Source organism: Lentinus tigrinus (genome assembly GCF_003813185.1).
Source record: "Lentinus tigrinus ALCF2SS1-7 unplaced genomic scaffold L226scaffold_9, whole genome shotgun sequence".
NCBI classification, from domain to species: domain Eukaryota; kingdom Fungi; phylum Basidiomycota; class Agaricomycetes; order Polyporales; family Polyporaceae; genus Lentinus; species Lentinus tigrinus.
Window position 1 is genome coordinate 360958 of NW_027137918.1, and position 26719 is coordinate 387676.

At 53.6% G+C, this 26719-nt stretch overlaps 7 protein-coding genes across 7 annotated transcripts; 3 read left to right on the top strand and 4 right to left on the bottom strand.

Annotated features, from left to right (window-relative positions):
• Positions 1 to 197: 197 nt before the first annotated feature.
• L226DRAFT_570087 (uncharacterized protein) lies at positions 198 to 3767 on the bottom strand (the record flags this gene model as incomplete). The annotated part of the gene is made up of 13 exons (XM_067684398.1): positions 198 to 406; positions 462 to 601; positions 681 to 978; positions 1035 to 1259; positions 1319 to 1453; positions 1524 to 1769; positions 1824 to 2061; positions 2129 to 2225; positions 2275 to 2534; positions 2585 to 2847; positions 2905 to 3234; positions 3286 to 3604; positions 3660 to 3767. The coding sequence occupies 13 exons, from the start codon at positions 3765 to 3767 to the stop codon at positions 198 to 200; spliced, it is 2868 nt and encodes a 955-aa protein (XP_067536421.1).
• A 3449-nt stretch (positions 3768 to 7216) lies between these two features.
• On the bottom strand, positions 7217 to 9428 carry L226DRAFT_545110 (high nitrogen upregulated cytochrome P450 monooxygenase 2; the record flags this gene model as incomplete). The annotated part of the gene is made up of 10 exons (XM_067682320.1): positions 7217 to 7619; positions 7680 to 7769; positions 7823 to 8067; positions 8129 to 8288; positions 8342 to 8416; positions 8477 to 8500; positions 8563 to 8782; positions 8837 to 8905; positions 8972 to 9305; positions 9378 to 9428. 10 exons carry the CDS (start codon positions 9426 to 9428, stop codon positions 7217 to 7219), a joined length of 1671 nt encoding a protein of 556 aa, XP_067536422.1.
• Positions 9429 to 10285: 857 nt separating this feature from the next.
• L226DRAFT_570089 (uncharacterized protein) lies at positions 10286 to 12567 on the bottom strand (the record flags this gene model as incomplete). The annotated part of the gene is made up of 21 exons (XM_067684399.1): positions 10286 to 10601; positions 10657 to 10681; positions 10734 to 10791; positions 10847 to 10874; positions 10931 to 10943; positions 11003 to 11049; positions 11098 to 11198; positions 11264 to 11300; positions 11355 to 11370; positions 11425 to 11436; positions 11496 to 11520; positions 11581 to 11615; positions 11673 to 11698; positions 11752 to 11777; positions 11843 to 11860; positions 11923 to 11932; positions 12000 to 12059; positions 12125 to 12166; positions 12219 to 12232; positions 12290 to 12368; positions 12431 to 12567. The coding sequence occupies 21 exons, from the start codon at positions 12565 to 12567 to the stop codon at positions 10286 to 10288; spliced, it is 1125 nt and encodes a 374-aa protein (XP_067536423.1).
• A 1019-nt stretch (positions 12568 to 13586) lies between these two features.
• Positions 13587 to 14367, top strand: L226DRAFT_461548 (uncharacterized protein; the record flags this gene model as incomplete). The annotated part of the gene is made up of 2 exons (XM_067675658.1): positions 13587 to 13760; positions 13813 to 14367. 2 exons carry the CDS (start codon positions 13587 to 13589, stop codon positions 14365 to 14367), a joined length of 729 nt encoding a protein of 242 aa, XP_067536424.1.
• Positions 14368 to 15588: 1221 nt separating this feature from the next.
• On the top strand, positions 15589 to 16610 carry L226DRAFT_545112 (uncharacterized protein; the record flags this gene model as incomplete). The annotated part of the gene is made up of 4 exons (XM_067682321.1): positions 15589 to 15693; positions 15748 to 16132; positions 16183 to 16508; positions 16557 to 16610. 4 exons carry the CDS (start codon positions 15589 to 15591, stop codon positions 16608 to 16610), a joined length of 870 nt encoding a protein of 289 aa, XP_067536425.1.
• Positions 16611 to 18381: 1771 nt separating this feature from the next.
• L226DRAFT_461483 (cytochrome P450) lies at positions 18382 to 20548 on the top strand (the record flags this gene model as incomplete). The annotated part of the gene is made up of 10 exons (XM_067675652.1): positions 18382 to 18688; positions 18750 to 18870; positions 18931 to 18985; positions 19051 to 19117; positions 19172 to 19316; positions 19375 to 19411; positions 19462 to 19803; positions 19858 to 20046; positions 20107 to 20234; positions 20281 to 20548. 10 exons carry the CDS (start codon positions 18382 to 18384, stop codon positions 20546 to 20548), a joined length of 1659 nt encoding a protein of 552 aa, XP_067536426.1.
• A 2122-nt stretch (positions 20549 to 22670) lies between these two features.
• Positions 22671 to 24907, bottom strand: L226DRAFT_570093 (uncharacterized protein; the record flags this gene model as incomplete). The annotated part of the gene is made up of 21 exons (XM_067684400.1): positions 22671 to 22971; positions 23032 to 23056; positions 23119 to 23176; positions 23243 to 23270; positions 23341 to 23353; positions 23416 to 23462; positions 23514 to 23614; positions 23668 to 23707; positions 23765 to 23780; positions 23836 to 23847; positions 23919 to 23943; positions 24001 to 24035; positions 24096 to 24121; positions 24176 to 24201; positions 24263 to 24280; positions 24335 to 24344; positions 24402 to 24461; positions 24513 to 24554; positions 24616 to 24629; positions 24677 to 24755; positions 24810 to 24907. The coding sequence occupies 21 exons, from the start codon at positions 24905 to 24907 to the stop codon at positions 22671 to 22673; spliced, it is 1074 nt and encodes a 357-aa protein (XP_067536427.1).
• Between the last annotated feature and the right edge of the window lie 1812 nt (positions 24908 to 26719).

Genomic DNA, 26719 nt, shown 5'->3' on the forward strand with positions numbered 1-26719 from the left:
TTGCTCAAGGTCTGTTTCTCTCGTGCCTTCGCCATGCGTGAGATCGCGCGGTTGGTGTTCTTAAGCATGCGATGCTTCTCGGTATTGAGGTGGTTAGGCAAAATTGTGGACTTGGCAGCGGCCTCAACCTTGGACTCGATTTGCGCATCGAACTCGCGAGCTCTATGGTAGTGAGGCGCCATGGTTAATCACATTTATTACTGCATCGTATTCAGCAGCACGTACCGTTGGATCGCCTCAAAAAGAGGCAGGCCGATACCGGTATAGAGGTTTGTCAAGACGTGCGCGCTCTCGTTCATGTTGGTGGTATTCGGTGTTGTGTCCCAGCTGGTCCGGTCCATGCGGGAGAAGTTCTTGTTGATACAAGCGTAGAACCATGGCGCCGATAGCTTGTCAGAGTACCAATCTGAGACGGTTCCATTGTTAGACTGCTCTCGAATATTAATCTTTGCCTGGGGTACCTCGAACAGCTTTCTCCTTCGAAGTCTCGCAGTACCGCTTAAACTTTGTGAGATCCTCTTGAGTCTTGATATGAGGCAGGTCTCGGATACGCTTGATTGCATCTTGAGAGACCCCTTTGTTCACGAGCTTGGTAACATTCCTGAAGGGCCACCCAGCGGGCCGCACAGACTCGCATCAGCCTTGCTTGCCCAATCAACCAATGCAGGTAATAAACGCACCGGTCATAGTGAACACTGCACAGCTTGATCAGGTACTCGACAATCTGTTGCGGATCGTTCTCATAAATGCCGCTCACAGTCGGATCATTCTGCTTGACCAGAAAGTCTCCGAGTGCATCAATCTGTGGTTTGCATCCATCGACAAGGATGCTACGAATGCCACCCTTGCCACCTGAGAATGCATCAAAGAGAACAGGTTTCCCGGTAACACGAGCAACGGTCTCGAAGAAGAGCATCCACATACGATGGAATGAGTGCCTATCTTCTTTGACACAATAGACCCGAGCAATTGTGACACCTGCAGAATAATTACATTCAGTCAATCGTCGGACACAACTCAAGAGCAATACGCACGCATGTTCAGCTCTGCCAACCATATCACTATCTCCCACTCCTTCCACTCGCCTGCAAGACGCTTGTATGTGTTGTCGTGTGAGGTTGACCATGCAGTATGGATATACGCAACAAGGAAGGGTATGAATGTGACAATGACTGGAACATCACCAGCTGCCACAAGCTGTATATATTGTCGAGCGGGTTGGAGGGTCTTCAGGTCAACCTGTTGTTGATGAACAACACCTGAGCCGCAAGGATTTTTAGCCTGTGCCAGTGTAGAGCGATTACTTATGTGACAATACCTTCGAGACCATTTCCATGCGGCATCTGCAACTGCTTCACCTTCTGTACCAGTTCACGCTTTTTGCGCATGTTTCCCAAAGCTGGATCAAACTGTACAGGGGTCTGACCGTTGAAGACGTTGCTAGTAGTTTGAGCTAGAGACCATTGAGATGATTGAGATTGACCTGCATTGGATAGTACATATATATGACTAATAGCGCATACCACGATCGACCCTCGCCACGGTAGCACCCATGACACCTGCGGACTCTATTGCTTCCTGGTAGCGCATCTTGCCTTCGTACGAGACCTTCGAGAACCGAGGAGTTGGATGGTTGTGTGCACCCTCCAGCAGGACAATTGCTCTGCGGTCTTGCAGGTCAGCAGGGTACCAGATGCGAATTCTGGTGGTGCAGGGACGTTTGATAAGCTTCCCAATGACAGCTTTACCATCAACAACATGGCTGTACGCTGCACAGGAATAGTTAGCATTAAACGTAAGGACACATAGTGACACCAGCTTACGGCACTCTTTGCTACCCTTACCACCACTGCGAGGTGAGACCATACGCGCACACTTGGCAACAGCGTGAAGGTCAGCACTTGCCGACGTCAACACCCCCCCATGGCGTGAGAGTTCTTGCACAAGGTCATCGTCGACGTCTGCGGGCAGCGGGACATAGCGATGTTTGCCACTGTCAGCCTGTGCAGCTTCCCAATTGCGGCAGCCTACGAAGCCGGCCTTGCCATTTGGTCCAGGTCCCTAAGTTGACAATGCATGCAGTTAGCTACCGTTCACTGACCGTTCCAGATCAAGGGCAAACTCTTACATCTCGGTATACACGATACACCGGCGCTCCATTACAGCGTCTGCCGTGCTCATCGACACGGCCACAAGGCTTCCTTGTTGTGACCATGGTCCAGAACCTGTGAGAACATGAGTAAACATGATAGCAACAGCGATAATTCAACATACATGGTTGCGCGTACTTCGCGGGAGGCTGTCTGCGCAGTGTCGAGAACATGTTCCAACGCAGCAAGTTCATGCTGGTCTTCTTCACGAGGCTCATACCGCTCGCAGCCATCCAGAAGGGCGGGGTCGATGCGGGAGCAGGCATAGATGCCCTGACAGATGTGCTCCGCATACCGACACTCAACCGGATCCGGTCCAAACGCTCGAACCTTGTAAGTCTGTGTGGCAGAGCCACCAGTACCGTTTCCCCATGCATCCTGATCCTGCAGTAGCGTGAGTGAATGCACAAGCAACAAACAAATGTCAATCATACCTCAGACTTGATGATCGCAACCATGGACATCACATTGCCGTTGCGGGTCCATGGGAGAGTACTACCCCGCAGGTCGAGAAGATACGCGGTGCTGGTACCATCGCGAGGAACAGTCCAGCACTTGGGCACGGACGTGAGCGTGATGAGCCGCTGGGCGCTGCGCTGCCGGGTTATGACAATTGACTCTGAGGTCGTAAGCCCCGGATCAGGCTTGCGGGGCTGCTTGCTTGGTCGCTTCACGATGTTGGTGTCCGGCGAGACATCTAGTAGGGGTTGATCAGCTCATACTACGGGTTTGAAAAGCATGTCTGAGCACTTACCGCTCTGCTTGCGCTTCACACGCCCACCACCGGCCTTCTGCAACGCGAGTTCTGCCATGCGGGCATCTGGTTCTTGCTTGATGCGCCGGAACGGAACTGGCGGCGGCATCTCAGACACAGAGCGAGCCCGAGCAGAAGCGGGAACCCAGGAGCGTGCACACGGAGGTGGCCGGACGTCATCATCGCTATCGGACGAGATCTCAATGATGTCTGACACAGACACAGGCCGGGAGGAAGCACGCGCCCGACGTGCACTATATTGCGTCTGCGCAGGTAGATTTGGGGATGACGGGGCCTCAAGCGTGAGCTGCGGGAATGGAGAGACACTGCCTGCATAGGCATGAGCTGCAGCGAAAAGTATGAGACATATATTGTACTCACGAGATCGGGAAGACGACACTGTGTCGCGCGGGCTGCTGAGGACGGACTCTGGCACGGAGCTCACCCCAGATGAACGAGACACTGAGCGCGATACATTTTGATCACCCGCGGACGGTGTGCGAGGTGTACGACTCCGGCCGCGATCGGTTGACAGTGTGGGAGGGCCAGAGAAGGTCCGAAGACGGCTTGGGGTGCGTGGAGTGTTGGCCCGGGTTTGTAGCCGTCCTACCAGCCAGCCCACAAGTGTATCAGCGTCGATCCACTCGCGAGGATTGTCGACACGTGCATATTGACGCAGCAGAGAGTCTTGTGGGAAGTGCTATGAAGGGAACAGTCAACCCTGTGACAGGGGTCGCATGGAGGAAGCGACATACCTCATCCCGGTACTGTACTATATCCTCCTCAGAAAGTGTCGGTAGCAACTGGTCTAGAAGCTCATTGTTGACAGCCAAAGACTCGGAGATGTTGACTTCTGCCGCCATGGATGGCATATAAGCGTGAGGCCGGTGTATGTGGGACCCGGGGACAGCAAAATGGTGGTCGTGGACCAGGACCAGGATGCGAAGAAAAGAAAAGAAAATACTCACAATCGATACGGATCGACTCGAAAGACATTCACGGCGAGTCGGGGGGCGGGTTCCGTCGAGGAGACGATCGGGGGGACGCAATACCTGTGGCGGCATTACAGTGTCACACTGCTTGTAGTGCGCACCTCTTGGTCTGGGGTCCGTTGCTCCAACAGGTAGGCCATAGCGGTGTACTCGTCGGCTGTATGCTCGTGTATTGCTGCATAGACTCTACGTGGTACATGGGTAAGGAGAGACGGAGGTAGAAGGCAAGGCTTGAGCGCGTCGAAAGCGGGTTGCGCGTCGCTGTGACGAGCGCGGCGGCGGTATGTCACGCTCTGTTACATCACGTGTTCCCGCCCGTCACCGGCCTCGCGCCCCACCGACAAAGCAGTAAGACTGAAACCTTCTCCCGGACCTCTCCTGGCGAAAACAGTAGGACTCCGGGGGTTTTTCCGAGTCTTACTCCTACTCCTCTCGTATATACTCACGATTCACTTGGCTCGATACGATGATCATCTCTATGTCTCAGTCTGGGTTCTCTGCTCGTTCATGTCGACTGTACGTGAGGGATACTAATATGACATTATTCTTTTCTTCCGTCTGATCTCACTTGGGCCAGTAGCGACTCGCAATACTAGAAACAAGAGGTTCAATGTCCGCCTCTGCCACCCACCTCCTGCAGTGGGCACGGAAGGAAAGCATGGTTCGGTCTACAAGCCAGCGTGAGTACTCTGTTTCTCTATCTAGTGGGCGGCGCAGGCTATAGGGAACCGAGGGGTGAGGGTGATGGGACATGTCGGACGTTTTCTAATGACCTCTCAGCCGGTGTGCTGTACGCTTCCAATCTGGGTCCTGCGCCTACCCTTCTCCGCACACCGGCTGGCCTGTCCTTTATTGCGAACGTTATGGACTGAAGGTTTTATGTCTCCTTAGTCCCCCCTTCCCTCCTCGTGCGCTGTCACAAGGTCCCTGGTGTCTGTCAGTCCTCGCCTCCTTTGCCCCCGACTCCATACCCCAGTACGAAACGCAAAATGTTGCCAGACTCGCCTCCACATCCGAGAATCTCAAGGTCTTATTGCTCCCGCCTCTTGCGACACATCTTTCCGCGGAGCATGATGGCCTCTTCGTGACCCAAGTCGACGTCCTTGAAAACCCTTCGTTGACAGCGGGAGGCTTCGGCTTCATGATATTGTGAAGATCCAGATGCAATGACACCATGTGCTCCTTGTTAGGGCAGGAGAATAGCTTTCTCGCTTCTCGTGCGTACTTCATATCCTCTCCCAACCCCAACGACGTGAGCCAAACGGCGTTGTGAACCCTACCGTCTCTGACCTCAAACATCCCATCAGTGTCCAGTCAAGAACATACCGCGGCGCCCGTTGTGCAGCACTCGCTCGTTTGCACTACTGAAGAAGGTGAACGACACGCGCTCACTCCCGGAGACCTCGTTTCGCTCGCGTAGGACACCCTCAGCCCGGAGAAGAAGGGCACGCACTTTCAGTGGAGGCATAGGTCTTCGCAGGTGCATGTTTCGCCGGTGCAGCCTCCGAAGTCTCCATCGAGTACGCGACTTGGAGGGCCACCCCCATGAACGCAGCAGCCCCGAAGTTCACGTGGAGGCGGCTCTGTCGGAGGAGGCGAGCAAGTATAGGGTGTAGTGCCGTTCCTAGCTTGCAATCCCAGTGGGCAGGTCGGGTGGGAGGTGGAGGTGAAGGCTGGTATCGATGAGCCCCGGTTGTAGATGCTGTTCGTGGATAGGTTCGCGTGTAGTTCTGAGGCGGACGACATCTATGCGATCCGCATTCACATAACTGGTCGAGCAGCAGCGTGTAGTAAAGAGTCCTACTCTCGCTCAGCATCGAATGTAAGTCTTTCGCTATGTTTCAGGAAACGTCGTTGAACGCTAATACTGTCTCAGCCCTGGACCAGATCAAGCAGCACATCGACTCGCAGATCTCGTCGCTGCGGTATAAAACCTGGGCACGGCAGTCGTCAGTATTCGTTGAACCTCCTTGGTTATTGCCCAGCCCCTCATGGAGAGTAGGGCACACGGGCTCCGACGTCTCGCTCGAGGGCTTCCCGATCAAGTACAAAGGCCCGACTCACAAGCCGCCACCATGCGAGGAGGGCCACAGCCGGTTCAGCACCTATAATCGCGTTATCCGAGTCTCGTGTACGTGTTCCTTTTCACGCAGTTTCTCTGTTGCTCGCAAGTTTGATCTGTTAGTGATTACACGACCTCTAAAACGTTCCGCACACCGTCGTCCGCCACCACCCCGATGAGCAAATCGCCAGCCTAACCTCATCATCCCATCGTTCCAGCTCCTCGATCAGATGAGGGCCACGCAGACAGTCTCATCCTCCGCAAGTTCGAAGTCGCCTTCAAGGAGAAAGCCACTCAATCTGTGGTGTCATGTACCAAGGTATCCGTCCCAGTTTTCGTGGCGGTCGGCGTTCTCTGTATGTCCATCGTGCATGCCCTTCAAGGCGCGTCTACAAACTGCGGGACAACCTCACGCGGGAGGATGGCGCAATGGTCAGTTCTTCTATCCAGATCCCGCTCCTGTGCTTGTCGAAGCCGCTGATCATACGTGTGCAGACGGACCCCACTCCTTTTAGTTGCGAGCATCTCCCAGCTTCGCGCAAACCAGTCCGTCGTCGTCTTTGTGGCGATATATTCGGTGCCCGGGTGCCAATCAGGACGCGTCACGTTGTCGCCGTCGACATCGTGCCCTCTCGTCTGGAGTTCACGAAGAAGTATGGCTGCGGCCGAGAGCTATACTCCACCGAAGCCACAGGAAGCCGAGATCCGCGTCCCGTACTCACAGCGCCACGCCAAGATGACGAGGGCACTCCGGCATGGTGGCCCGTCCAGCGTCAGCCTCGTAAGTCGAGGCCTCTGATCCAGGATCCAGTTCCAACCGCGGAGAACCCTCCTGTCAAGCAGATCACATCTGTCAACCCCAGTACCCGCCGCAGTCGACTATCAGCTCGCGATGGCGCTCGTGAGCTAGGGCACGATCGACCTCAAGTCACTTGTCGCGCAGCGTTTTAGCTTCAACGATAAGAGCTTTCGAGTCATGCGCAACGTCAAGAGGACGGCGGCAGAGCGGTCACCTCTGGGCCCGATGTCTCTTCCGACGATCTCTCCGGGCTTGACTGACTCCGGCAACGCGTCCATATTCCTGAGGACCCACTCGATGCCACAGTGCAACCGACCACGATACAGATCAGCTCGAGACTCGTCGAATCTTCGTGTGGTATATAACGTTGGCAGGAGAATTGTGCAGCATCGTGTATCAATGTGGACAGATCGCATGAATAGAAGCGGACTATGAATACAAAGCAACTTTACACCACTTTTACCAACGCGGAGTCAAAAGTACTGGTAGTTCAGGTCTAGTGGAAGTGATGTACTCCTTGAGTTGTGTCGGGAACTGTCGAGCATTCCAGCCCTCGCGAAGACGGATCTCGAACTTGTGTATGAGAGCGGTCACAACCATGCGCATCTCCATCATCGCCAGACCCTTCCCTACGCAGTAGTTGATTCCGTTCCCAAATGGAATGAACGCGGCATCGTTGTGGACGAAGCTGTCACCATGCACTTGCGGCTTTCCTGCAGGCATCCGTGCATCTTCGACGCGGAAATGGCCCCAGTGTATGAGCCAACGCTCGGGCCAGAACTCTTTCGGGTAGGTGAAGTATCGGGGGTCTACGTGAAGGGCGTGCAATGCCATGAAGAAGATGGTCCCGGGCGGGATATACCTAGGGTGCAGCATCTCCACATGAGCGTTCGAAAGTCTCGAGAACCTGACGACTACTCACAAAGACCCAGCGGTAACCCCATGACCATTTCGAGGGACTTGACGCTGGCCTCCGATGGCTGCAGGATGATAGAGGCGAAGTACCTCATATCTTTCATTCTCGTCGAGTCAGCTATCGCCATGCGACTGATGACCTGTACTCACATTACCGCTCGCAAGTAGTGCATATCCTGGTACCGATGAGCATTGTACGGATCATCTTCAGGGCGGAACACCTGATCAACCTCCGCCTGAAGGGCAACATATGTCGCACGGTTGGTGAGTAGGCAGTAGAAGAGATTGTTCAATGCTGCGGCTGTAGTGTCCGAACCAGCAACAACAGCGAGAAGACCATCGTCGGCTAGTTGCTGAGGAGGCGGGGGAGGTGTGTCCGGAAGATCCTCATCATTCTTTCCGGCGCAGAAGAAGCCGCGTGAGGCTAGTACCGATCTTCACGGACGATCAACGCACCAGGTAGTAGAACAAGTCCCGCGTTGTCGAACCCCGTTCGAGACGCTTGATGGAAAGATCAGCCATGGTTCGAATCATGGCGGTGAGCTTGCGCGCAACTCCAGGTACGAATCCCAGATATATACCAAGCCATGGTAACTGCGACAATGTCGCAGCAGCGCTGTAGGAACGTCTGAAATGTTTTCATGTCTAACAGGTACTGGGGGCACTCACATCATCCCTTCCTCGAGCACTGAGAACACATTGTTATGTCCACCATCTCTGATGAGCTCCGTCACGCCCCCGAATCTTCCGATCCATCGCAGCGAGTCAGCGTTGAGGGTACCTGTAGTGCTTGAGTGTACTCACGCCATGTCGCCCATCACGTCCTGCCTGTCAATGCAAACGTTGAGTAATGTTCTCCTCAATAGACAGTAAGTCATAAGTGAACCTACGCGAAGTAAGCCAGCCATTTGCTGAGATCGGTCCCTCCGTGTTGTTCCTCCAGGCGTCGCACAAGTAACTGCGCGCGATTCATGATATGTCCTTCGTACTCTTTGAGCGCAGCCTGGTTCAATCCACGGTTCCATGGTCGGCGTCGTCGAGCGTGCTCCTCCGGATCTTGGATGCCCATCATGGTGACTTGAGTATGGGACATGGATACTCCTTTCATGCCTTGGTTGGATTTAGCGTAGATTCTATGATGAAACATGAGATGCGACAGCTCACCCGGTCCTCTTGGAACGTTCCATAGATGCGGAATTGCGGAGAGGTCACTGATTGACAATTCGTTCGGAGCTGGAGAGTTGATGACGCAATGCTGTCAGTAAAGCGTTTGGCACCTAGCTTCAGACAAGGACATACCAGTGCGGACGACATCTCCGTAACGCTCATGCAGAGACCTCACGTGCACGTTACGGTTTCCGGTGGCCATCCAGAACCCTGCAACCAGGGCTGTCACCGCATGCGACCAAGGTCCTGGATATCGAGCAAGAGGATGCCATGGCGACAAGCGGTACACGACAATCGAAGAGAGGAGAGTCGCAATATGTGTGATAAGGGCTTGGCGAAATGTATCGAAGGGTGAATCACCAAAGCTGAAGGCATATATAGCGACCAAGCATGGCGGGCCAAATACTAGAATGCCGTGGAGCAACGGAGAATAACTCTCATTATGCCGAAATAATTGATGCGCCACCTACACGGTCAGAAGAACGTTATCAGTGTTCGGTGCATAGTCAGCGAATACCGTAAATGCGTAGATACATACAAGAGCTAGAATTGCCGAAGCTAGAACAATGTTGACCTGTAAGGACGACATGCTGCCAGGAGGCAGAGAATTCCGTGCGCTGGGGCAAGAACAGATACTGTCTCGAGCTCCACGCACTACTCAGATATATCAGTTGAGGTGAGCGCGATGAGACAGCGAATCGCTCACCTCGTATCATCATCACAGAATGCTTCGCTCCCATACACCCACGACCAGTGGGAACGTCGCCGCTGGGCAAGATGGCCGCCCACGGACAGGTTTTCAAAGCTATGAACGAGCCAGTGTCCACAAGATGTCTTGAATCGCTGCACACAATCAGATATCTGTTGGATACCTTATCAAGGGCGCAACACGTACCACAATAATTACTGCCAACGATGAATCGTGACATCCACTTAGCACTACATGGGGCTCTTCCGACTTACCTGCCAAAAGGGCCGAGAATGCACAGTCTAAGTTGTCCTCATATCACAGCTCGATCCTTTCCGAGGGGGGCGGCTTGCGGGGTATGTGGGGTCATACTGGTCTGGATGGCTTGGGTAAACAAGGACGAGATTGAGAAGTGCTTCCGCTGCTGCACTGCAGCCGTCTCTGCATAAGCGAAAGGCGCTCTGCGGCCCGGCATGAGCGCTAGAGTCGGACATCCCATGATTCCCATCCACCGGGAACTTCTTGGCTGTGACTCCGGAGAGTGCAGCGCAGGTGTACTCGCCGGCTGCCACATACATGATATCATACCACTTGCCCGAGTATTCGCTCGAGAGAGTAAATATCACGCGGTCTGGTGAGACCACAGTTCACTCGTATTCGAACATCAGCTTCAAGTCTAACCACAAAAGCAAGACTATCAATGTAAGAAGTCAAGAACATCGTAAAAGCTTCGTAGACTAAGCCGTACTGCCGATACTTCAAACCGCACTATCTCCTGCAAGATTTCCGACGCGAGGATCGGTAATCTCGACGACTCCCGGTTCGGCGAACGACATTGACTTCAGCTCGAAGGACTCCGTCTGCTGGGAAGGCGGAGCGAGGGTCGTAGTACTGGGTTTCGACAATCCGGAACTTGCAGCAGTGGTACCCGCAGAAAAAGTTGTGGTAGTCTGCTGCTGACCAAATGACAGGTGGCTGAGTTTCGTCTCTGGAAAGTTGAACATCGATCCGATCTGGAACGTCTGCTCTCGTCGCAGAATGTCCGCGTTGAGGAGGGTATGGCGGGCGTTGAGTCTGCACACCATGGTCAGTTCATTCTCCCATGTGGAATGGCTCAAACTGTACTAACCCGACAAGAAACGTGCTCAAGTAGACTAGAACGAGGTCTCAACCGGTGTCGGACAGGTAATAGCAGAGCAGGCTAACCCTTGGTGATGCAGAGACTGAGCCCGGCATAGATCCACTCCTGCGGATACAGGAGAGACTGGCCGTTGGGTGAGCCACGACTCCTGGCATGTCAGACGCGATCTGAGACTCACGAAGACGAAAATCAAGACATTGAAGACACTATTCCGGGCGAGGATGAGTATCGTAGAGGAACGCTAGGGGCACAGAATGGTTACCATATAATGAGCCCTGCCAAAAGGATTCCGCATGAGCTTTGCAATTCTTGGGAATGCATAGTACGACTTTACCGGTGCTGACGACATATTTTATGAGAAGATCTATCATGGAGCTGGTCCTGGGGGCCGATTAGGTTTCACCAGGTGTCTGAATATAATGAACGTACTGCGTAACACCAGAACGACTTGTGTGCAGGACGTATATAAGCGACGATGTGACCATGAAGTCGGCGAGACCGATGAATCCCGAGCCAACCGTAGCGAGGTACTGTTAGTGTATACACGAATGGGTAAGTACTATGTTCAACGAGAGTGAAGTCGTGCAAGACTTACCGAATGCTTCAGGAACGTAGTAGCGTCGGTGTGGATTCTGTCGTGTTGCCGATACAGCAAGAAAAAATTTAACAAGAAGAAGTATTCTTACCCAAGGATGGCAAAAGCTGTTTGATGCATGGACATAAGCATTTGATGATTATCCATAGTGATGCGCGTACCGGTAAAGCAGGCTAGAAATATACGCGTCACGTTCAAAACTTGCCCTAGCATCGCCGACATGGTGACTTACCAAGGTCACCCAAGTTGAATATGATCTGACAAGAGGCGCAGATCAGCAAACAATCAATGCAATCCTACAAGAGAGCTCAACGGACCGCGAGCACCACGATTGGCCTGAACTTCTTGCCGACTGTGAAAGTTGGCGTTTGAGGCGACATCAACTGGCGGAAGAGGGGCGAGTACATACCAAACCAAAGCCGCCGGCAGAAAAACCTACACGGGTCTGTGATCAGTGCGAATCACATAATTTGATTTAGTAGCCTTACAGTTCGACAAGTACGGCTGCTACGGTCTGAATGCAGCGGAAGGAAGTGTCAAATTAATCACCCAACGACTTCGAGACGGCAGTGCACTTACAGCGGGAATTGCGGACCACTGGGCAGCGGGATGGACAGATGAGATGTCAGATGATACCTCCGCTGAGAGGAACAACGTACAGCAATTGTACTAGGATGGAGACTGACTCAACGAAACAGGCAACAAGAGAGAGAGAGAGAGAGCGCAGAAGACTCACAACGGAGGGTTCCCAACCAAGGCAGTTGGGTCAAAGGCATGGGTCACCATGTAGTAGTAACTATTCGGCACATACGAAGCGTGGCGGTCATCAAGTGCTTCCTTGAAGCGTTGGGGAGAGCTCACGTTCCGTGCAAGGCAAATGCCAAAGAGACTAGCTCCAAGACCCTGAGAGCATCACGTCAATCGATAGCAAGGTCGGAGGAATAGAGATGCATACGTGACCGTTCCGACCTGCAAAGAAAGTCGCGGTAAGTGCGCCGAGTTGTAAGCCATTACAAAAGCACCTACCCATAGCTTCAGGTAGAGAGCGTCCTTGGGGTACAGCTTGTAATAACGATAGAGCTGATGGAAAATCATTCCCTGGATCCTACAGTGAGCCGAGTGCATCGTCAAATGAGGTTCGCGGCAAGTGATAGAGATAAGGCCTACAGGATAGCGCCGCAGGTTCCAAGGAGAAGTGCCCCATATGTGTTGTCCATGACCGGAAGTGCGGGTGCTCCTGGGGAGGAGGACGAATCCGTTGCTGTTGCGAGGGACGCAGTGGAATTAGGTGTCAGCGAAGTCATCTTCGGAGTGGTCGTTGGTTCCCTTAGCGGGCGCAGGACAGATGGGGTCATGAGCATAATAAGACTGCAGACAGGGCGTCTGGAGTGCGTCTACACTTCTTGGGCGGCGGTACGTTCCCTCCAGTTTCTCTGCCCACCATACACGATGCCTTCTGGACCGTCAATCACGCGCACTCTCATGGGAAACCCTTCATGCCTGCGCGCATCTGGGCGGCCTTGTTGCGAACCTACAAAAGTTAATGCACTCAGTCAGCGACGATGGGCAAGTTATAAGAGAGGCATACTCACGGAAGGTACGAGTCTGTTTGACACAAGTCGTTAGATTGCACCCTACAAGTTAAAGGAGCTTACGTGTCTTGGTTTAGCGGCCTCATGAGGATAATACTGTGATGTCTCTCTAATCTCATTCTAGAGGCTTCGGAACAGTCCCAACCTGCGCAGCTAGCGGCCAGGCAGCATTGTTCAGACTGGGACGGCGCAGGAAAATGACGATCGCTCCCGTTATCTGCAACATGCTGAATACGAATTTTACGCAGTGTTTAATGACGGATGCAGGACGACATCATGGAGGGAGACAGTAAGGTAGTTGTCCGAGTTCATCGTGGACTAGGCGCTCTGTATCGGAAAAGGCCGGGATGGCTGAGGACATAATATTTCCCACATTCTCTCACTATCACTTCGACAGCCTCGACGTAAACCAATACTTTCATGCTAACCTTCTCCTATTACATACTGCCCTGTTCCATCACAAGGCGCAATCTTCGCAACCACACACCATGCTGCTTGTCCATGGGCGCAGCTTCTTCGGCAGGCCGCTGGGGGTGTTCCTCACCTTCCCGTCTCTCACGGGCAGTTTCCATCGTGTTGTGAGAAGTCGGCATATCCGGGCTTCGAGCCCTAGTTGACGCTCGATGAGTCGCACGCACTGCGTGCCAGTCGGGGAACGCAAACATACTTGACGTACGTCGTCCGCATCCTCTTCTCTTCGTGCCGCTGTGCTCATCCTCTCTGCATCCACCATGAGCTTGTGGTACTTGGCCAAGGTCCCCGCACTTATTCTCGTCATCGTGGCCGAGCGCATTGCGTTCACGCCCCCAAATCCTCCTCCTGCGCAAGATGCGGCAGTGCGGGGCAGGTTCAAGAGCGCGGACCTCATCGCCGCTATGTTAGGCAAATCAAGTGTAATCAGCTCGGTAAGAATACCTTGTTGTGCAACCTGGCCATGCTCACGTTTCGTTTCCTCAGCTCATGGTCTATCCGTCGGAAATAGCGGAGTGTGTCGCGGTGATCGCACGAGAGTATCCCTCCCCGCTCTCCACCCGCATCCTCTCAATGCTCTTCAAAGACCCCGCTGCCGTCGACCGACTCATCATCCAGCCGACGTTCGTCGCTGGCTTCTTGATGCTCACGGGTGGTGCACTCATCCGCAAGATATGCTACGGCAAGCTCGGGAAGCACTTCACATTCCAGCTTGCGATCTTCAAGGATCACCAGCTGGTGACGACCGGCCCGTACGCTATCGTCCGCCACCCTGCGTACACAGGCTTTCTCTTGGCGACAATCGGTATGGTCCTGGTGTTACTCGCGCCGGGATCGTACGTGCAGGAGAGCGGAATGTTGGACACATGGTGGATAGCTCTCTGGTGGGGTATGTGGACGCTCGTGGTGGTTGTGATGGTAGACATTGCAACTATCAAACGGGTATCGGGAGAGGAAGAGGTGCTGAAGAAGACATTTGGTAAAGAGTGGGAGGAGTGGGCTCGGAGGACCCCGTACAAATTCGTCCCATACGTGTACTGAGTCAAAAACGTACCCGACAGCCCTTTTCACTCGTAGGACATACCCAATCGTCATAAAGTCGCGGCTTCATTTGAGAATATTGATTTTTTTCCAAAGTAACTCGGTGGGAGGCATTGACTTCAACATGGGAGACGAGGGCACCAAAAGTTCGAGGGCCTGAGCCGAAGGGCGTCGGGCTGGCTCGAGATCGGAGAGGTCGTCGTTACTTGCCCGATAGCGGCTCGACTCCGCCGTGTCCGCGCCCGGCTCTGCCGGGTCCCAGCCCAACCACCACGTCCTGTGTCTGCGCGACTCCGTCTGTCCTAGCTACAGCGCACCGACGATGCTGGACATCTCGGCCAGGCGCCCTCGGCACCAGCTGCTTGTCGTAAGCGCCAGAGCCAGCGCATGGAACTTTGCTCCAGGACCCTGATCTTGCTGATACCGCGACCGGCTGCCAACATACTAGCCCTCCTCATTTCTCAGGAAAAGAAAAAGTGAGGCTGTGCTGGAGGACGAGGCGAGTTGATGGTGACGGCGGGGCAACAAGCAGCCGACAGGGACCTGCTTCCGGCGCGAGGGCAGAAGGGTTGCGCTCCTCCACCACCACCGCCGTCATTACTCTCGTCTTGAGCGCATCTTTGACTAGAAGCCAGCACAGGTGTTCAAGGTTGACATTCAACGGTGTTCGAGGAGGGGAGCAGAGAAAGACTCGAAGGTTTTCGTGCTGCCCGGCTGCACCTGGCGGGGCCGGGTAGCTCCCATCAGCTCGGCTCGTCCTCCCGCACAGCCCCACTTTTTCTTTTCCTGAGAAATGAGGAGGGCTACTGGTGCTGCCCATATGCAACATGTCGTTCTGAAGCTCACGCAAGGAACGAGTGGTGGGAAGTCCTCTCTGGGTCCGACGAGTCCATGCATACAATACGAGCGTCGACACGCGACCATACATAGCCCCATCCCAGCGCAGAAAGCTTCTGTGTCTTGATGTGATTGCGCCCAAGATGCCTATTGCTGCGATGATGCATGTTCTGCTCGGTTTTTCAGCGTCTCCGGGGTCGGCGACATCATTGGAGGTGGAACCTCTCTGGCAGGCTGTCCAGGGGAGGCCGAAGACGATGGGTAGCATATTGCTCGACGTTCGCCTTTGCATGGTATGTGAATATCTGCACCTCGTCCTCTGGCTACAGTGGTTCCTCATTTCCGTCTTACTCTTCAGCGAGTCCAAGTTGCTCGTTGCCGACCATGACCGTACACATTCGCAATACCCGGCTCTCTTCCTCGCCATACCATGCATACACCCTTTATCTATTCACAAAATCCGACATGAAGACAATATTGTTCCCTATAGTGAGTTTTCGATCGAATAGTCACCGTTTTCCTCATACTGATCAGGTCGTATAGACACTCTTCGCATGGTGTACAGTCCCACATCGAGCGATCGCTGCGTTCGCCAAGGCATTCATCTGGACGTGGCTCTACCTCCTCCAGTTCTGCGTGTCGAACCAGAGTCTGTCGCCTGGTGAGGACCTCATCAACAAGCCGTGGCGACCGATACCTGCTGGGCGTGTCTCGATTGGAAACGCCCGCCTGCTCCGATGGATTCTCTTACCGCTCTGCCTCTTGTTCTCGTATACTAGCGGGGTATTCCCTGTTGGTGTAATTCTGGCATTAGGGATATTTCTGCATAACGAGATGCGACTTGATTCGCATTGGTTCACTCGCAACGTCCTCAACGCCATCGGGTATGCGGTCTTCGACGCGGGAGCAACCTCCATCACTCAGTCTGGTGCGTCTCCAGACCATGGCCACCGATGTGGAATTCACTTCTTCGTTCAGGATCATTGTCGCAGCTATCTCCACGAGCACTCCTGGCTCATTACATGAGCATATTCATCGTCCTCACGACTATTCACGCACAGGACTTCCAAGACGAAGCCGGAGATCGCCTCGAAAAGCGTCGAACCATCCCGATTGTCATGCCAAACGGAGGCCGCACTTCGATGCTCGTGGCACTACCCGTGTGGTCGGTGTCCCTGTGCACGCTCTTCCCCCTCCCCGTCTGGCTTCGCGCGGTCATGCTGGCACTGGGAGTATGGGTCGGCCTGCGGTTCTATCTCTTGCGGGACCCGGCCGCAGACAAACGCTCTTACCTGTTGTACAACGTGAGTTTCATGACACTATGCCGGTTCATCCCTCTGATGCATGCGCAGGTGTGGCTCGCGATAGCTCGGATCGCCCCGACTATTGACTCTGAGCTACCATGAATGGAGCGGGTAGCTCGGCGAATCATGTAACACATGAGCGGCGTCATGGATGCCCGATGCAATTGTAGAGCTTCCTTGCGATTGTGATAACGACCGCTGCGTGACCAAACCCACCTGCAATTGCACGAGGCTGTTCACATCATCATCCTGAGGTTCGCCTTCATCCGAGTCTTCTCACAGTCTGCATCTTCATATCGCTCGCTGACTACGACCGATGAAACGAGCCGTGCCCTCCAACAGCGCCGGAACTTCGATGACCAACGATGCCATCCAAACTCGTCACCTATCCGGCGAAATGAAGGGGGATGACTATAGCAGTAGTTACATGGACCCACAATTCCGGTACGTAAGGTGCAATCAGCCCGGACACCCACTAATCCCGCTCGACAGCAGTGCCTTGCTGGTGCAGACTGCGACGTCCCAGCAGGTCGTGTTTCAATGTATGGTACCTCCCTGGTGGCTTAGGCTCAAGTGAATGCCCCTGTTCCTCGATGCCGTACGACTTCAAGCTTCGGTGTGTGTTCCCATACCCAGTACCGCGCGCGAACCATCAGCTTCATCTCCGCTGATACAGAGTGTATCCCTGGACTCAATTTCTATTTGTATTACCAGGCCTTCACATTCCGTAAGTTATACTATTTCGAGAGTATCTTTCAGACCTTCATGACTGCTTCTCAGGGCATAGGCAAGCTTCGAACTCGACCACATCCCATGCGGATCACGGATGGGCGCAGCTTCCTCGGCGAAGCGCTAACGGCTCCCACATTGCCCCCGTCACTCACAGTTATCTTCCATCGTACTGTGAGAACTCGGCATATTGTGGTTTCTTTGGCCTGTACGTTGTTCAAACCGCATGAAACTGACTAGTTGGCTGATGCTACGATGGAGCATTGCAGGCATAGTCGGGCCCGTTGTAGGTGGCAGTCTTGCGGACCAAGGACAAGTGGCGATGGTTGTCCTGTAAGTACGGTACTAGTTACGGGCATTGCGACAGATCGCACACTGAGAGTCGGTTTTTATAACTCCATTACAGATATGACCTACCGATATGCGGAGTTGCAGTGGCTGCGGTGACGGTCTTCATGGAGCTTCCCACTCCGTCTGGCACGTTCGCGGAGAAAAATAGAAAGCTGGACTGAATGTAAGTACCGATGCTATCTGAACAAGCTGCCGTTGTCGCTAACTCGCGATACAGTGGGAATATCCTTGTGATTGGTGCTACAGCTGCCTGCACGGTCGCACTGACGTGGGACGGCGTCGCCGTACCTGGAGCTCTACTCGGGTTCTTGTCCCGCTCATCATCGGACTTGTCGCCTTCGTGGTCTTCCTCGGTATGCGACATACCCACTGGTAAGTAAACGAAATATAATTTGTTTCAATCGTGAGTCATCTTCCTTTGCACAGGCGCATGGATAAGGATGGCACGTTGCAGAGTAGTCGTCCGGGCCGCCGATGTGGGATCGCAAGGCGCTGCGAACAGCACTGGCGAAGCAGATGAGTGTGAGAAGTAGTAGACCATCGGTCGGGGTTGAAACATTGAATGTCGAACCTTGCAATTCGTTTGGGCGCTGTTCGAAACAACAAACCACATGTTGTGCCAGTGCCTTTTCTGAGAATTTTTCATGATACATCCCTCCTCTGATTCTCAGACCTGCGCTTCTTGGATAGTTCGGGGTATTCCCTATGGATGTTGATACCCATCAAGGTCCTACTTAAGGTGGTCCTTGGAAGACATCTCAGCGTGCCTACGTGCCTGAACGTGACTTCCGCGATGCTAGCGTTCAACTCTATCGACTTACCAACCCTCGCGGCGATATGTCTATGCATCTCAGCGTTCCTCCTCTATGTGGCTTACCCAGATCGTCTCGTTGCGACTAATCCGCGGGAAGACCTCCCTGGCCCGAAAGGAGTGCCTCTCTTCGGCAACCTATTCCAGGCCCTCGCTTGGAGGGGTAGGATGCTGCAGTGGCTCAAGCATCTTCAAGACAGATATGGGCCGCTCTGCACCTTCACGTTCCCTCCATGGGGTAGAGGAATTCTCATCAACAGACCCGAGTGGCTCTTGCATGTCAAGCAAGGTACGTATCACGGATTTTTGGCATGTAGTGTCAATGTCATGCATTGACTATACGTCTATAGGGGACAACCAAATTTACTCGCGTGGGCTGGTCGCTATCGAGATCTTCACCGAATTCCCTGGTGGCAGAACGACTGTCGCTACTGAAGGAGCCGAATGGTGTCTAGCGAGAAAGGCAATATTGTTCGCACCACTCCTCGTCACCCTTGTGAGGTCCCAAGCTGACATAGACGCGTCGTGCAGCCCTCTGTTCACCAGCAAATCCTTCACAATCCATGTATCTCTTGCGATGAATGAGGTACGCGTGTGTCACAACCAGGTGTTTTCGCGAAACCTCAAGCTTAATGAGGGACGCTTCTTCAGATCATTCCCGTTGCACGGTCTCTTTTACTCTCCGCTAGCAAGAAGGGAGTCCCGGTGGATTGGAACGGTAAGTACTGTATGTGTCATGCGAGCCTTTATGCCCACTTCACATTACGTTCAGAACTTACGGGAAGAATCGCCACAGCGATCTTCATGAGGTCCTCTCTGGACATCTGTATTACCGTGCTTGACGGAGATGTGTCCTGTCTAGAAAACCCGGACGCACTCTCTGATGCTCTTAAGATCCTAAACGAGACATCCTCAAGGTGACCGAGTAGTCGTCGCAGACGGATGCTTGTACTGTACTTACTCGTGTTTGCGTAGACGTCTCTTCAATCCATTCTGGCGGATCACTGAGCTTGTGGGTGCTATGAACTCTCTTCCGTGCTTGACTGACATGCATATTCTCAGTTTACCGGGGAGAACGTCCGGTTCCGACAATCGCGGTCCTACGTCCGCACACTCGTCGAGACCATTGTTCATTCTCGACGGGCTGATTTGACGTGCGGTAAGACGGACGTAGTTCACACGGACTTCCTCTCCGGGTTGCTGGAGAACCCTGCCTATGACGACCCTATTGTGATTCGCGACACGCTTGTCGCCATGCTCTTCGGTGGAAGGGAAAACACGCAGAACGCACTATCGTGGGCACTGCATGCGCTCATGGGCGCACCAGAGTGGATGCGGCGGTTGCGGGAAGAAGCGGCGAGCATGCGGCAGAGAAGCACGGAAATGCAGTATAACGACCTCGCTGTAAGCAGTCCGTGGTGTTACAAGTTGTCGGTTTACACTCATGCTAGCTGGCAGACGTACCATGTTCACCTGGCCGTCTTCTACGAGACGGTGAGGCTCTGGCCCGGGTTGCCCAAGAACGCGCGACTAGCGCTATGCGACGACGTCCTCCCTGCGGTCCCGGAGCGCAACCTTCCGGCTGTGAAAGTGGAGAAGGGCGACTACGTCTTCTGGTCAGACTATCACATGATGAGGAGCGAGGATGTATGTTCACGTCGCTACCACGTCTCCATGTGAGCAATCGCTGAATTCCTTCATCGGCAGATATGGGGTCCAACAGCAGGCGACTTCGATCCCGGGAGGCATCTCAACGAAGAAGGTCACTTCGTGAAGCCCACATTACCCGATTTCGTTGGCTTCGGGGCGGGTCCTCGACTCTGGCAAGTCAAGCAGTCTCTTGATATGGCACATCCACTTACCGTCTTGATCGTTGCGTAGCCCCGCCGCGCCCCTCGTGACCTATGAGTTCGTAGCATGTCTTGCGGGTATCCTGCCTTACTTCGACTTCGCCCCTTCCATGCGCACCACTGCAGACGGAAAGGAATACCAGAAGCCGAAGCTAGCGGAGGCGTACACTGCTCCACTTGAGGGCCCTCTGGTCGTTGACGTCCATGTGCTAGAGGGAGTGGATCTTCCAGTGGCAGGATGCGAAGGGAGACCCTCGACTGCCATGTTTTGCACTGCGGACGGGATGTTTCATGCATGACCGGTGACCCTCGAAACTCTACGATCTGAATGTCGTGTGTCAAATATCCAACTTTCTTGTCTACCGTCCCTGTACGGTATGGAGGCCTATAGGATGGCTTCGGACTAGCAATTCTGTGACCTCACAACCCCTTATGGCAAAAGTACCCGCTTCCGTGTTCGCTGCAGGAGGGGGATGGAAGAAGCTCTCGCGTCGAGGGTCGGTTGCTGCCTGGTCGCTGCTCACACAACGCAGACGAGCGTTTGAAGCGATGAAATATCGGAGGCCTTCGTGTACAGTGGTCATGGTCGAGTAGAAAGCTCAGACGTGGAGATAGATAGTCGTGGTGTCGAGGCAAGTGAATCGCCGGTTGGTCATCGTAGAACTTATCGCGGCAACGTGACCGGCCGACGCCAGTCCGAAGGTTCCAGCGAGGCGGCGCTGCACGCTGCAAGTTCTCCTTGACTCCTTCCATGCCGCTGCTTCCAACCCCTCCTCAGTCCTTCAACGGGTATGATCAATAGGTCGTGCACGAAGATGGGTCAGAGGAACTACGGCTACTTTACCTCGACCCACTTGCTCCTCCGCACCACCCCTGCCTCCGAACTGAAGGTTCAACGCGTTGACTACCACAAACTCATGGTCGAAGACCTCATCCAAGGTCAAGGCGGATGTGCTTTACACCATCAGCAGCGGTGATACGAGTGGGGTCGACCCGTGGGTCTCGCATTGCTTTGTCGTCGTGCGCAAGATACCGCAGCCCGTCGATGGCGAACAGGGAGAGCCGACGTTCCACGTCGTTGTAGAGGCCCTTACCTTCTCATCGCGCTCAAGGACGCCATTCAAAAGTTCTGGGGCATTTCGTGTACTGCGGAGCCTTTGGAGGTACGCCCCGGAGTCGGCTGAGATTATGCTGAGGACGACGCTAATTTTCTTGCTCTCGTTGGACCCATCCCACCTCCTGGTCTTCCTCCCCCGGTTCGAGAGGTACCTGAGAGTCTGCGAGCGGAGCGCAGCATCACCACTGAAAGGCGTCCTATGTCATCAAGTCCGTGACTGTCCTGGTCGACTATCTCTGGAAAGACTACAGCGCGACGCTCTCGAAGGTCACGAACCTCACAGCTCACGGGGAGATCACCTTCGACACCCTCTTCGCCGTCTTCGTCCCCCTCACGACGTCGTCACCGAGTGCTCCGTCACAGGCGAGTTACGCGGATTCCAGCTTGTCTCCGCGACGAAGACCCAGATCCGCATGCGCCAATGCACGACGCAGCCGCTGCCGAAGTCTCCCGTCAACGCGGAACACGAGCGCCTCAGCTGACATACAGGAATCAGGACAACTACATGGAGGCGGCTGAGTCGAAGTACGCGAGCGAACCTGGGAAGCCATCTTCTCGCAAGTAGGTCGGGTGGGAGGTGAATGACAGTGAGCCTGGTTTGTGGACGCTGTTTGTGGACAGGTTCGTGTGCAGTCCTTGGCTATACAACACCTTCGCGATTCATATCCACACGGCCCGCCGTGCAGCGGCATGCTGCAGAGGGTCCTGCTCTCGCTTCGCATCCAATGTACGTCTTGTGTGTGATGTTTCAGGAAACGCCGCTGGCCGCTGACGCTATCTCAGGCCCTCGATCAGATCAAACAGTACATCAACTCGCAGATTTCGTCGCTGCGGTATTGGACTTGTGCACGGCAGTCGTCAGTATTCGTCGAACATCCATGCCCTTTGCGGAGGGTAGTCAATTAAGAGCGCAAGGGCGCGACTCACAAGCCACCGCCCATGAAGGAGGGCCACAGCCAGCAGTGTTCATACCATACACAGGCCCATCAGCTATCGCGTCAGCGTGTTATGCGCATGTGAGTGTGCCACCACGTGCAGGGGTTCCACTGCGAACTTCCCTCGGGGTGAGAGCTAAGACGTACCCTGTGCAGCTTAGGACTATGTGACCACTCAGATCGTCCTCTTTGGGTCATTATCAAGCAGAGCTAGTAGGACTATAATGAAGCATCGAATGCATATGCGACTTGACAATCACTCCACACCCGGCGAAGTATTTAGCATTGTGATATATACCGACAAGGAAGGGAGACCTCGAGACTTCGAATACAAGTCTGCACAAAGATCGATGTAGGCCCATGTTCGTCTCACGCTCCATTGTCACCTTCCGCATACGCACGCCCACCGTCCCTCCCCTCCATTTCGCCCGATGTCACCGGTATGGACTCCGTATGAGACGTGGGCTGTAGAGTCATGCCCAGATCGTCGGTCGCGAACTTGATTGAGGACATCGCCGTTGAGGTCTCAGCTGGCCGTCTGAAGGAGATATGGCTGACGTCCGCCTGGAATCGGTCCCTAACTTCAGCGTTGGCAAATCTTGAACCCATGGGGACTGTCTGTTCTTTGAGCAGGATCTCCGAGCTCATCAAGGACTTCCGAACGTTGAGCCTGCAGTGCAGCATCAGAGTCGTTCTCAGATATTCGCGAATTGTCTCCACTCGCACTCACGCCACGAGGAAGGTGGTCAAGTAGACTACGAGAGCGGTCGTTGTGAGCACCATAAATGAGAGAGTAGTCGGTACTAATAGGACGCACTCTTTGTGATAGGAAACGAGATACCGACGTAGATCCAGGACTCGCTATAGGCCACAGACTATGAATATTGGGACATTGGGTGAGCCACAGACTCGCGTCTGAGCTGAGAGAGAATGATACGAACGGTTGCAAAGATCAAGACGTTGAAGATACTGCGCCATAACGTAACAAGTTGTCTGAGGTGAGTCGCGATGATTGAGGACATAGAGGAAGGGTTCTCACCTGATTATGAGCCCTGCGGACAGGCAAACTTGAATGAGTATAACGCAAGACCGGGGTGCCCGAGAACATACTCACCAGTACTGACGGCATACTTGATCAAGATGTCTATCATCGAACTTGTCCTGAGGTGAATGTGAACACGTATCAACGCAAGATTTCAGAACGCAGCGTACTCTTTGATACCAGTACGGCTGGTATGCAGGACATAAATGAGTGACGCCGTGACCATTGAGTCGCCGAGCCCGATGCATCCAGAACCAACGGATGCAAGATACTATTCGATTATGAGATATATACTCGGCAAGTACAGAAATACGATTGACTTACGGAATTCTTCAAGAAGTCCGCTGCGTTGGACATCTCGCTTCTGCCCCTTGAAGTCAGTATGCGGCGATTAGCTTTGATAAAGCGACATTGGTCGCACCCCATTATCACCAGAGCTAGACAAGGGCAGGTGATTATCATAACAATCGACATCACGCCGGGAGAGCTTACCCGCGTAGCACCCTATAAATTATTAAGACCCGGTATTTCTGGTAGGACGATGTTCGCGCCACAGTGGGAAGATAAGGACGTACCGAAGCAAGTGAGATCCAAAAGCAACTGTGATGACGAATGGTATCAGCATACTAGACAGCATTGTTCGTGTGCATTACCTACCGCTACCACGGCAATAGGTCTGAACTTCCGTTGGACTATGCTCCGAGTCGCTTCTCAGGGAACGGACATCTTGAAGGCCGATATATTGAACTTACCGAGCCAAAGCCGCCTACAGAAGAACCTTAATCAAGCATTTAGCGGAGTTCTGATGCACGGACAGCTAGAACAATCTTACATTTCGACGAAGACCGCAGCCGCCGTCTGTCATAGCAACGTGAGCCTCCGTCAATTGCTTCGTGAGTATAAGTCTAATGATACTCACACCCGGAATGGAGTTCCACTGACATGAGGACACGTTAACCACATCGCTCGCACACATGAACATTAGACGTACCGTGAGCGACCTGAGGAAAAGAAATTGAGCACACTAACAGAGGCAGAAGACACAATATGAAGCTTACCATGGGGGCTTGGTTAGTAATACTTCAGGGTTGAAGGCGTTGGTGACCATGTAGTAGTAGCTGAAAACGTGAGGTTCGTACTAGACTTGGGTGCCAGTGGTATAAACTAACCTTGCATGCATAGTAAACGCGCTTGTGATCAGCTCCAGCGCGCTGATTTCCGCAGTCCGTTTAGCAATCATGCTGCAGAGGTTGAACAAGACGGAATACACACGCAACCACGGATACCTGCAGGATGGTTAGCGAGGTCATACGAATATCACTCAGAGACATACCCATATCTTCAAGTAAGTCGCGTCGTTGGGATAGCACTTGAAATATTGGTAGAGCTGGTGAAAAATCAGGCCTTGCACGCTGTGATGTGATACTTCAGTCACGCATGCAGGATCGCGACAGAAGACCTCTCACAGAAGGCCGCCGCAGGTACCGAGCAGCAATGCCCCATATGTATTGTCCATGGCGGGAATAGGCGGCAAGGAGTTCATGGTAGAGTTGAGTGTTGCCATCGAGGGAATAGAGGGAGCAACTGACCGACTCGACGGGCGGTGGGATTAGTCTCCGTCGGTCTCTGCAGCACATATAACTGGAGACCGAAGAAGCTCCACCTCGAGTGCATTTCCTCGAAGCCTGACAGAGGTCACGAAACATCCTTCGTGAGCGGCGATATCTGATAGTGATAGTGAATCATACCACCGGCGGTGATCTATCTCAGCGGGGTGTGAACAATGAATTGCTGTGGAGGCAATACAGACGTGTTACTCACATGAATCTGTCCCCGAGAGAAGATGATCCTAGAAGGAAGTAGGCCTGCGCGCGACCACATCTAAGCGAACTCGCCGCCGGGAGGAGTCAGACCACACTCCACGCTTGATGACCCCGGGCGTCCGCGGCTATGCAACAATCGCCCCGTCGACCGTGATAGTGAGAATGGTGAAGTGGGGCACCAAACCCTCAGGCCTCAGGAGCGATCTTCCTTCAACTAACTACCTGAGCGAGGCCTCCACGGTCAACCCCATCTCTTGATGAGATTTTGAACATAATACGAGCACAGGATGACGAAGATGCAGCGAACAGACGGGTTCGAGTGTGGCGGAGGAGGATAAGTAAGTACTCAATAAGTATGTAAGTCGTGGGAACTTGAAGTCACTAGTCTCTTCAAAGCGGCGGCAGCGACTCCGGTCCTCCTCAACAATTCACTGTCACCACGAGCCCAAAGCTACGGCCCCTTTCGAACCCACCAAGATATGAACCGTCTCCGTGACCCAGCTAGATGCGGTCTGGAGTCTCTCCTTATACACAATGCTCAGCGTTGTGATCATTGATGTGTCCACTGCGCACTAGTACTCGCGACGGCTTCCAGCTTCAGTGAGTATCTGCACATCCGGTGCTGCGCGCGAGCTTTCGGCTTCACCTCCGCTGAAATGCTGCATCATGAGCGTCCCGAACACACGGAGCGACTCCGGATGAATCCGGCGGTGTTTTTTTTTTCATGGCAGGGCTTCCCGCTCCGTAAGTTGTATATCGAGAATACATTCAAAACTTTACGACTGCTTCTCAGGACATAGTAGAACTTCAAAGTCTCGACCACATTCCATGCGGCTCGCGGATGGGCGCAGCTTCCTCGGGCGAAGCGCCAACAGCCCAATATTGCACCCGTCGCCCACGGTCAGCTTCTATCCTACCGGACTATTCGAAGAAGTACGTGCATCAACCTCACCTATTCAGCCAGGTTTTTATAGGCTCTTGGCAGCACCACTGCAAGAGGGTCTTGAACTATGCCCTTGCCCCAGAGGGACCTCCGCTAATGAGCGACAACGCCGTAACAATTGAGGAAAAAGCCGGCGCACCAGACGACTTCACCAGCAACAAGAAAGACCTCGCGTTATGGCGCATCTTCTTCAGTAGTAGTCGGTCCCAAAGTCGAGCAATGTACTGACGTCAATGCCGTCCTTCTCATCAGCCACTGGTACATCGTTGAGGGACACGGTGACGCCGCGCACGACAAGCAGATGTTCGAAAATTGCTCCTGTGTCTTTCTAACCTCGGAATACGGGGGTCGTATTCTTCCTCCTTAGCGGCCTTGCACGCCGTCTTTCCCGTAGGGGGCGTGAGTGACCAGGACCCTCTCGTCTTCGCCACACCCCAGAACCTGACTCTTTGTGAACCCGGAGGAGTCACTGAGGCTATGGCTTTGCTGCGCCCGGGCTGATGAAAGGCAGGATCTCAGGCCACGGTCTATTTCCTAGCCCATATGTCTGTACCCATGTCTGGCAAACAGCATGAGAAACTTCCACACACTTGGCGCTTGTGGGTGACTG